Source organism: Danio rerio, chromosome 17 (genome assembly GCF_052040795.2).
Source record: "Danio rerio strain M-AB ecotype USA chromosome 17, GRCz13ab, whole genome shotgun sequence".
In the NCBI taxonomy this organism is placed as follows: Eukaryota; Metazoa; Chordata; class Actinopteri; order Cypriniformes; family Danionidae; genus Danio; species Danio rerio.
The window spans coordinates 9568467-9580128 of record NC_141037.1 but is presented as its reverse complement, the minus strand read 5'-3'; the positions used below and the strand labels follow the sequence as shown (position 1 = coordinate 9580128).

At 37.4% G+C, this 11662-nt stretch overlaps 1 protein-coding gene across 27 annotated transcripts in view; it reads right to left on the bottom strand.

Annotated features, from left to right (window-relative positions):
- Positions 1-1726: 1726 nt before the first annotated feature.
- The window catches only part of cdc42bpaa (CDC42 binding protein kinase alpha (DMPK-like) a), a 165583-nt gene continuing 155647 nt past the window's right edge, over positions 1727-11662 (bottom strand). For 14 of the 27 annotated variants that reach the window (XM_087289736.1, XM_087289749.1, XM_087289737.1 and 11 more), the window contains one exon: positions 1727-3915. In XM_087289736.1, the coding sequence (XP_087145862.1) occupies positions 3784-3915 (132 nt within the window). In that variant the 3' untranslated portion in view covers positions 1727-3783. Of the gene's footprint in view, positions 3916-9505; positions 9581-11662 lie in introns of all 27 variants that reach the window. The other 13 variants (XM_087289731.1, XM_087289744.1, XM_087289732.1 and 10 more) reach the window with 1 other exon arrangement.

The following is an 11662-nucleotide window of genomic DNA, read 5'->3' as shown; positions in this document are numbered from 1 at the left end:
CCCTGCACTTTTAAAACACCACTACAGCAGCTTTACTGTACGCCCACGCTGAATTTGATTACATTACAAGTGACCTAATCTCCGGCTGGTCCTTGTGGTCCCTGTTGTGTCATTATGAGCTGCAGGAAATGGCGTTGAAGGCTTCACCTGATGAGTTTAGTGTCAAACAAACATCGAAAACTAGTGGTAGAAGTAACACTACACTTTCTATTCACATGTACATCTTAGGCAAAGTTTGGTTCTCGTGAGTCGGAAAACAAAACCAACATTGAACATCAAATAATAATAATAATAATAATTACAGAACAAAAAGGTCTTTGGAAACAGCATTATAGCTTCAGTAACAGAAGGGTAAAGCACAGGCAAGAGTAGGATGAGCAAATGAATCTGTTACATTCAGCACAAAAGCTTATTTATGAGCACACGTGACGCTTTTAGCAGTATACACGTATTAGCACTGGATTTCGCACACATGGGGACAACACTGATGAAACACAAGCAGACCACGTTTGTGTAAATCATTCTTAGAGGACATTTTGACGACGGTTGTTTGGTCAATGCTACATTCAGCTCGACATTTTGCAATTTGCACATTGGCTTAATTTGAATTATGCATTTAATGCGAACGTTTACAAACAGTAATGGCGACCTTGTAAATCTTGCCTGCAACAATCAAACATTTGACAAAAAACTTTTTATTTAGCATTTCGTTCACTTATTTTCCTTTGGCTTAATCCCTTGCTTATCAGTGGTCGACACAACGGAATGAACTATTCCAGTATATGTTTTACACAGCAGTGGATGCCCTTCCAGCCGCAACGCAGTGCTGAGAAACATCCGTGCACACTCGTTCACTAAGACCAATTTAGTTTATTCAATTCACCTATAGCACATTTCATTGGACTGTGGGGGAAACCGGAGCACCCGGAGAAAACCCACGCGACCACAGGGAGAACATGCAAACTCTACACAGAAATCCAACTGGCGCAGCTAGGACTCGAACCAGTGACCTTCTTGCTGTGAGGCGACAGTACTAACCACTGAGTCACCATGGCGACATTTCAATTATTTTATTTAAATTACTTTTCCCATAATAATGGTTTTATGAGTGATCTCATGGTGATCTTGTGAACGTTTCTTAACATGACAATTTCAGCACAAATGGTTTTATGATCAGTTTCACAATGGAAACAATTTCTATTGTTATACAGTTCTGCAGTTATAATTTAACTACGATCTTATATATCTCGCATCTGTTGAGACAATCTAGCCAATTTATTCATTATTAATTTATTTTAGTATTAATTTATTTTTTACAATTGTACTTTGGCTGCTTAAATATTTCATATAACGTTTTTTTAGGAATTTTGTAATTTTATGAAAATTTGTTTAACGACAAATGAATTTCGGACCAATTTCACGACAATAAGAACATCGATCACAAATGTTTGTTTATCATAACAATTTCAAGAGTCTACACTCTTGAAAGGTATTGCTTGATAATGATAGCAGGTTTGGCATGCTGTCCCAAGAGAGAACCCTGAACTCAGAAATAATTGAGCCCAGGGTTCCCGCCTGGTTGATGAGCATATAAGGGGGGTACAAGATCTGGTAGTTCTCAAGAGATCCCCTTGGTAAAGGATGAAAAGAAGGAGATAGGTAAGATGGGGGATTCTTCAAAAACAAAGATAAGGGAGTAATGCTAGACGGGATATTTATAGTGAGTTTGGAATAATCTGATTGGCTTGCGGATGATTACTGATGAGAGAGCAGCCGAATTAAATTTATTTTGAAATTAGTTTGTGAAACTTCAATTATGCAGAAAACTTACACAGGTACTTTTTACAATAATTTACTACGACCTTGCAAATCTTGCTTTTGTTATGACAATATATATAAGATTTTACAGTATTTATTTTATTACAATTTTACTTGAGCTGTTCAAATATTTTCTATAATAGTTTTTTTTTGCAATGTCGTGATTTCGGGTGACATCCACTGTGTAAAAAAAATTCTGGATAAGTTGGAGGTTCATTCGACTGTGGCGGCCCCTGATTTATAAAGGGACTGAGCCCAAGGAAAATTTGCCCAAGACAATTTGCACATGATGGTCTTCATTAAAGCTGTGGCAAAAATAATTAGAGAAATAGATTGAAATATTTGTAAAATTCTATTTTTAAATCAATTCTGCGATTAGCTTTATAACAGCAGATGGCGTTCTAGGCAAAAAAAAAAATTACGTACACGGAAATGCTCATGAGAAAGAAAGCTTGTGTCATGTAAGTTTACAAGATTTGTGTAAACTCAGCTCACTATAAACACTCCTGTAATTTGCTTAAACCTTTCCCAACTTTATTAATGATTATTTTAGGTTTAATGTAGACGTTGTGAGCAGTTAGACTGAATATAGATTACATTGTATTTTCAATGATATCATTGTATTTGACCCTAATTATTGTGTTAAGCTGCCTTGGGATGTTCAGATCTTAGGATAAAACAAAAATAGAAAGAAGGAAACTGCAATGTTTACTGTTTTTATGTGTGAAGGTTTTCTTTTCCTTCAATAAAAAAATAAAAACCTAAGCTGGGTGGCATGATGGGTCAGTCCCATCCCATCCCAAACCCCTGTTTAATAAAGGAACTAAGCCGAAGGGAATGAATGAATGAAAAACCTAAGCTCAGAATCCATTCAGGAGAAAATGACGATGCATTTTAAAAATCTCAGAAATGATTTCTCGAATAATGTTGTTTGCCACAGCTCTAAATTTTAAGAACGACTTCATTCCGAGCTAATGTCATATGCAGTACAATGAATAAATTTAGATAAGAACGCCTTACGAATGATTTACACACACAAACAAAATTAATATTGTGTTTCACAAATGACGCCCCACAAGTTTGCGTAGTGTTCCCTTTCCTAATCTTAATCTGAGCAATTTCAGTGGAAATAACGAAACAAAAAAAAGCATCTTGACAAAGTAATCCTTAAACCGACAATAACCTTGCCACGAAAAAAAAAAATCCAAAGGAAAGAAATCTCTCTCTTAAAAAGCCATACTTATTTATCATCAACAAAATAGTGTTTAACGATTCCATAATATATTATACTCTACTAAAACTCTATTTACATTATTGAACTCACAATCTCTTCTTGACCTCTGAATGTGAAGGTCTGCATGGCACTGGAGGGTAGAGGCTACAGAGTTATACAGTAGTGCCACAGACAGGGGGCGCTATATCTTATCAGGGCGCAACTTAATAATAGCGTTTCCATATTAGGTTTAAGTTCAAAGTTCCCACGATTCTTAACGACTGTAATTTTTTTGTGTTTTGCATTTAAAGTAACATTCCCACGGGGTCTATTAAGACTTCTGAATACATACGTAAAATCAGGCACACTGATAAACTCACGTTAAAGCTTTATATTTGTCTTTTTCTCCACCCGCAACACACACCTGGTGGATCAGCTACACTCAGTGGTCTGTTTCTCCATCCAACACAGTATCAGTGGTGAAGGGATGTAAGGTGCACAGTAATATGCGTGTTTATCGCAATCACACGTGTTATGCATATGCACACTAATACACGCAAACACACTCACTCAGTCACTCACACACACACACACACACACACACACCTGGCCCCCAGCGCCATGTTTGGGAATATGATTTATAAGGAGTCGGCTCTTGGTCTTGGTTAAATGTGTGACTCTGTTGGTAGCAGAGAAGGAGCCAGAGGATGGCTGGACGTCTTAATTTTTTGGTGATTTCTAGTCCGAATTGCTCATGTGCCCCAGCCGAGGTGCTCGCCGCGCTCCAGAGATTGGGTCTTGCTCTTTTGTGGGGATGAAGGGCTTGGGGGGCTGCTCAGGTTTGAGCTGTTGGAGGCTGTGGAGTGACGCGGAGAGTCTGAATCCTGAAATCACGACAGGGAAAGAGTGTTAACACTTTAGAATAACTCTATTAGGAACCACAACATGAACACAGAGCAGTAACACATTAGAATAATTGTCCATTATTAGACCCACTTGTTCAAATTGGCTTTTAATGCATAGTAGCACTGGCACTCTTCTCTGTTTTACTGTTTTGCTGTATTTTATTGACATTTCTTGTATTGTTTTTGCACGGTTTGCTTTCTAGTTGGGTTTTATAAATTGTTTTTAGCACTTTGGTCAACCTTGACTGTAGTAAGGTGCTACGGTATATACGCAAAGGCTGATTGATGGATTGATTGAATAATGGTTCATTAGTTAATGCATTAACAAACAATAACGTAGTATTAACAATCTAATTAATAACAGCATTTATAAACATACAGCAGTTCAACATTTACTAATGCATTATCAATAGCCAATGGCTTTTAACATTAGTTAATGCACCGTGAGTTAAAATGAACTAATATTCCTTAACTTAAATGTTAACAAAGATTAATAAATACCATAATAAATGTATTTCTATGTGGTTGTTCATGTTAGTAAATACATAACTAGCATAAACTATTGGGCCATTATTTTAAAATGTTCCCCACAGAGCATACAGTATAAATAAACAGACGCAATACACTACATTTCACAGTCTGAGGTCAATATTTTTTAAGAATTATTATATTTAGACCATTTATTTTGATAAATGGATAGTAAAAAAAAACTGGCTTTATTTACAAAGCTTTTGGTTTCAAAAATGCTGATATCCTGAAATGTATATATATATATATATATATATATATATATATATATATATATATATATATATATATATGCGTGGTTTCCGCTACATTCATTCTTCCACGTTGGGGCACCATTCCAAAATTGATCCCGGCACGGCTAGATTACAATAATAATTGCACCAAAACGTTTTAAAAGGTAAGTGAATTATAACAGATCAATTTTTTCTGTAACCGTAGTAGCGCTGTGCGTTAATTGTTTAACCCTTTAGGGTTACGTGCTGACTGACTGGCTGACTGACAGGTGTGTGATGCGTGAGTCCAGCAAACACGACGTATAGCCGTTTCACTTTACTTCAGTAAGCATTAATACGGCTCTGTAGGTATATTGGAGACATTCATAAATAATATTTCTAGCAAATCTTATGAATGTTGGAGGCATACTTGTTACATAAACGCACTAAATCGCACTTCAGCAGCGTTTATTTGAGAGCGCACAAGAAGATCTGCACTTGAGTAGCACATGTTCGTAGACATGCGCATAAATACGCTCACGACATTTGTCATTGAAATAACGCCAGGTAGTTGGTAGATCTGTGTAAAAAAAGGCCTGCCGCCACAGCTCGAAAAAATTCTAGAGGAAACATATATATAATATTAAACTGCACAATGGTTTTCAATATTGATAACAAAGGGAGAATAATTTTAAAAAATCTGCATTATGTGACAGGTTGGATAATGACACTGAAAATATGAAGAGTTCAGATGCAAAACCTTCTAAATCCATCAGACCTCTTTTCTTTTAAATGAGCATTTTCTATCAGGCTCCTCTGATTGGGTCTAGAAGTTTCATTGTATATGTAATGGTAAGGTTATTTATCTAGTAAATAAAACACCTCTTTTTCAAAAATGTCACTTTAGACAATTCTTTGGTTTTTAACAAAGTAAAATTTATTTTGCGTCAAAACCAGCTAAATCCACAACTGCTTTTTATGCAAAACCCTCTGAATCCACCTATTTGTACAAGACATAGTAATTAGCTGAAAATCACTAAAGATGCAATTAGAAATTATTTTGCCAAACATAAAACACATACACAAACCACCTAAAATTAAAAATACATCTGTCAAGTAAGTGGTGGTCATTCCACAGTGGTAATCCCTGATAAACCAGGGACTAAGCAGAAGGAAATACACTAAATACACTACGGCAAATTTTGTTTACCAAATTCATCTATAGCACATTCTTTGGACTGTGGGGTAAACTGGAGCGCTTGGAGGAAACCCATGCCAACACGAGGAGAACATGCAAACTCGAACCAGCAACCTTCTTGCTGTGAGGCAAAAATGCTAACCACTGAGCCGCATCACTTGGCCGGCCCTGGCCCGGTTGAAAGAGGTGTGCCAGAGCGCGGTTCACTTGGGCTTTGGTGAGGTTCACTTATAGTGTGAAACTAAAGACGAGACGTGACTTTTAAGGGACTGTTTCATTTGCGTTAATTATTTATTCTTACTGTTCAATGAACACAAACCGTCGTAGTTTATTAATGACGCAAACCCATCGCTGCACAACAGCTACACCTTCAGCAAACCTCCTAAATCCTGCAGCACGAAGACTTTATGAGCGTTCAAAGTGGCTAATCTGTTCGGCTAAATATTTGACGGTGTGTCACTGAATGCTCAATGACTAAAACAATATAACTAAAGAAATCTAGGCTATGCTGAGCGAAATCGCTAACTGAACAGTGCTTTATCGATGACGTAAGCGTTAGAGATGCGCGGTTGGCGGTTATAGCCGCGGACTCCGCGGATAAACCGCGGATCGGGCGGATGACGTTACGAAAAAATAATATTTTAATTAAATTCGGGCGGGTGGCGGGCGGTTGTACTGATTTTATATTCATAGCTGGCGCACCAACGAAAAAGCCTAGGACTGACTTCACAGAATGGGAGGAGGAATCGGATACATTAATTCTGGATGAAGTGTACAGAAGTATTCCTCTACAAACTTCCGTATAGACGGATCAGCAGAGGAAAATCTACTTTCCCTTTGGGAGAAATAAGACCAGGCATTCCCATGACTACAGCACCTTTCCAAGAGAATTCTATGCATTTCAGCAACAAGTGCTGCGAGCGAGCGCTCCTTCAGTGCAGCAGGGCGCATTATAGTGGCTATGCAGGCGCTCCCGTCTGAATCCTGACACTGTTGCTATTTTATTCCTGCATTGTGCCAAGAAAAAATCAAACTAGACCTAAGGTCAGGCATATTAAACCAATTAGCCTATGTTATTTAGGCTACACATATGTTCAATATAAACTTTTGAGTTCGGTCAGCTGATAATTTTACGTTCATATTGGTTTAGCCTATTCTATTCTAGACATGATGGCCTCGCTTTTACGTTCCGAGGCTATTTTGCCAGAATTTCTTTGTCGCAAATTTAATGGCGTATTATTTCGTTATGCTTCAAGTTTGAGGGGAATGGGGATGATCCTAAGTCCATGGGTTATTGGGGCACTTGTCATACATGCACTTTAGCCTGGTCAGGTTCGCTCAAAGAGGGATGGCATATCTATTTTTCTAATTTAATTTCTAATTGTGGGGGTGACTGAGCCTACAAGGCTTAGGCACGATATGACGTTTTTATTAAAAAATTTTTCAACTGTTTGCCAAAGCATGCGACAATAGCCTATGCCTACATTAAGATATTTATGTTAATATTTTTTTTTACTGCCTTGTTTCTTTTGGCATATAAAATAGGTATTGTCTGATAGAGATATCAATAAAGGTTAATCTGTGTCGCAGAACTGTGTTGTTTCAGATTTCTACAAGCTCAATAACATCCACAGCAAAAAATAAAAAATAGTCGAAAAACTGTGCCCATTAATTAGATGTGCAAGGCAAGCAGGTATACGTTTTTGGGGTTGCTATGGACAACTACAAATGTAAACATTAATGTAAATGACTTATTCTATCTATTTACTAAAAAATTAAGTGAAATAGGCATTTAGTAGTAGGCTAAATAGCAGCATGTTGAAATGATGTGTCAATGCGTTTTCTATTAGGCTACAATAAAAAAAGTTGTATAGTACAGTGCGTTAGGCTATTTATTTATTTTTGTCCCTGTGCGCCGATTGGAGACGGAGTTCACTGCTGATATTCTGAGAGCTCGGGCGCTTCTCATTTCTTATTTGTGCATCCTCGTTTCCTTTCCTTGCTTTCTTTCCTCGTGTTTCCACCCCACCGGGATACGAGGGAAGGACGCAAGGAAAAGACTGAAGGACCGAGGAATCGAATCAAGTGAAAAGACACGTCCTGGTATCTTTAGCGTCACTTCAAAGCGTCGTCAATTAATGACTTACACGTTTGGATTAACTGCATGTCTACATTAAAGTCATTCTCTATTATATAATGATCAATAAAGAAACATTCATTTAATAAAAAAAAGGAATAAGCCATTCAAATAAAGAGCCCAATCAGCAGATGGCGGGCGGGTGCGGTTTTAAAAATTGGTCTAAAATGTTAGTGCGGATGGATGGCGGACGGATGATTAATTTTGTCATGCGGTTGCGGATGAAATAATAGCCCATCCGCGCATCTCTAGTAAGCGTGCCCAGGCTTGAATGTAATGTAAGTGCGAGCTGTCGGGGGAGACGGGAGGGGGGACAAGTGTGCTTTGGCCCAGATTAGGGCTACTGTACATAGTGTGAGTACGCCCTTACTCCTGGCTCTAGCCTTCAATAATGTTTCAACATTATATTTGTTTTGTAGTTGGAATTGTTCAATTTAACTTGGAATCTAAAATGTTGGTGTCGTAATGAGCTTATTTATTTGAATAACTGATCATAAGCTTTTTTTGAGTTACAAAATATCCACTAGCCAGTAAAAAAAAAAAAAAAACATTAAACAAATGCTGTAATTGCAATAAAAAACTAATAAACAAAGTAATTATATTATAAACTTGCAGAATATAATGAATGCTCAACATTTATTCAAATTAACTGAAATATCTCGAATATTATTTTTCATCCATTTACTAGGCTGATGGTAAATTGTGGTTTTGATAGAAATCTACTAATCCACCCTGCTGGCACACTCATTGGTCGATATGTATAAATATAGGCAAACAGCAGCTGATTAAACAGTTGATGTCGACTAGCTAAAACAACCACGTCGATAATTCTCCACTACGAAATCTAAATTAAACGGATAAAGGTACTACATTACACATAAAAGTGATAGTTCACCAAAAAATACACAATTATTCACTGTCAAGTGTCTACACAAAAGTAGGTATTTTGTAGAATGTTGGAAACCTGTAACCCAGTGGTGTCCAATCTCTGTCCTGGAGGGCCGGTGTCCTGCATATTTTAGTTCCAACCCCAATTAAACACATCTGAACCAGCTAATCAAGCTCTGTCAAGGTAAACTAGAGTTCCAGACAGGTGTGTTGGAGGAAGTTGGAGCTAAACTATGCAGGACATCAGCCCTCCAGGACCAAGTTTGGACACCCCTGCTGTAACCATTGATGTCCACTGTAGGAAAAATAAATACTATGGAAGCCAATGGTCAAAGGTTTCTAACATTTTTTAAAATGTCTACTTTTGTGTCCAACAAATTTAATTAAGGATGTCAAATCTTTTATTTTGGGGGTGAACCATCCCTTTAACACCAATACTAACACTGAAGCTAGCAAACGTTACACGCTTCCACCACCTACACAGATCAAACATGCTTTTAGTGTGGAAGCTGCTCGGCTAAATCCACTTTCTCCATCTGAGGGGACATAAAAACAAATGACGGAGCTACAGGGTTCAGATCTGGGGGAGCAGGTCATGAATGTTACCTTTAGCTTACTAAGCAGGGTCCTTAAAGCCCTTTTCAGATCAGGGGTCTTCTCTGTGGGTGAAACTCCCGGCCACTAAAGAGTCACACACAGCACCCACACGTCATTATATACTGTAGTATACGGTCAAACATAAGTCCGAGGGTGAGGCGAAAGCTATGTGTGTGTGTGTGTGTGTGTGTGTGTGTGTGTGTGTGTGTAGGTGGAGTGCTCACAGGTCAACACTTCAATCTGTGGATATGGTGCCACTTCACACACTCAACACATGCATAGAGCGTGAGAAAGAGAGGATGGAGAACCACAATTTAGCAGGTGAAATAAAACAAATGCATGTGTTATGGTTTCAGGAATTGAAAACACACTTCTAGTGCTCTCTATTGAGATTTAGCCGTGGTTACAATCACAAACAGCTCCAGGAGAGAAACCTTTACCTGTCCTGAATTGTCTGGGGGTCAAACTGACAGGTTAAACAAACACTGAAACAAATAATACACCAGAAAAGGGCAAAGGCACATTCACAATTGAAATCCCATCTGTGTTCTAGTGTAGAAAAGACACTATTATTCCTAGGGGTGTCAAAATTAATTGCAGAAGCGGACAATTTGGTATCGGTTCAGTGATAGATCATAACCAGTTATTAGGTACTGACATAATTTATCTCATTTGCACTATGTTGCGGTAGTTTACCATGGTGAGGGAGGCAACTGCACGCAATTAAAACACTGCAACTACTTAAAAACACAGAAACTCTGCACAATTCACTGAGTGAGTGTTTGATGGACAGTCTTTCACTGACACTGAAGTCACAGCAATTGAGAAAATGAAAGTACACTTAAAAATTTCTTTCACTGTGGCCCTTTGACCTTCTGGTGTGATGTTTCCTCTCCTCTCGGCTGTTATAGCGATACTTGTGGACCCAGACACGAGCGTGTCTGCAGAGCGAGTTTTCTCAACCCTGTCTATCATGGATCAGTTGTGAGCGCCGCTGCTGTTTACCTGCGTCACTCATCGGTGAACAGCACCAGAGTGTTAGAGCCAATCACAGCCCTTTCTGTTGAGCATGTGACCGATCAAAGGGGTGTAAGAACTCGCTCGACAGTGCTCATAAAGCAAGCGGGATATTTATATTTGTTTATTTGCTATAAATAAATATAAATGCTCATGTTGTTCTGTGGATGTGCTTGAGTTTTTAAACAAACAGATCTACTGTTTGTATTAAAGGACAGAATCGTATTACAAATAATATATAAACATAAATATATTTAGAAATGTTTCCTGTGCTGTGAAGCAAAATATAAAACTGTGTATGGAAAGCATCGTCAATGCAACATGATAACCTGAGATATCGAATTGAACTGAATCGATGGCATGACAATCGTAACCAAGCTGAACCATGAGACCGGTGTAGGTTCACACCTCTTATTCCCACATGACATTACGTATCTTCATAGAGCACTGCATTTTTAGCCAGAAAAAATAAAAGTCTGACTTTCAATTATTATGATTTCGAAATAAATTTTGTTTCAACTCAGAGCTGGGGTCTGTTCTTCGTACCTCACTTAAATGATCTAAGACAGGGGTTCTCAACCTTTTTAACTTCAGGGCCCACTTCTTTCTCCAATTAATTTTTGAGGGCCCACCGGTCTGACACTTTCTTAAAAATGTTTGTATGAAATGCTCATTTAAACTTTTATTTATTAAAAAAAGAAGAAGAAATACACTGATATATATATCAGCATTTATATTTATATAAAATATATATATAAAAAAAAAATATATATATATATAAATATATAAAATATATTTATTATCAGCATTTTATAAAAAAATATTTAAATCTTTATTTATTAAAAATAAATAAATAATAATAATATAATAATAATAAATTATATATAAAACTAATTATATACATTATATAAAAGTGTCAGTCTGATGGCGGTTGAGTTTGCAGCTGGATATTATCGGGAGATCACAGACAGAAACAGTGAATAGCTCTGCCAGGCACGTCTAAAGGTCATTTGCAAATTTATTTTACATTCTATGGATCCTCCTGTACAGGCGTGCATCCGTTATAAAACACTCACAGGAGATTCATTTGGACAATTAAGTGGATATAATAAATCGTTCACACAAATATACACAAAGAGAGACTTTCAC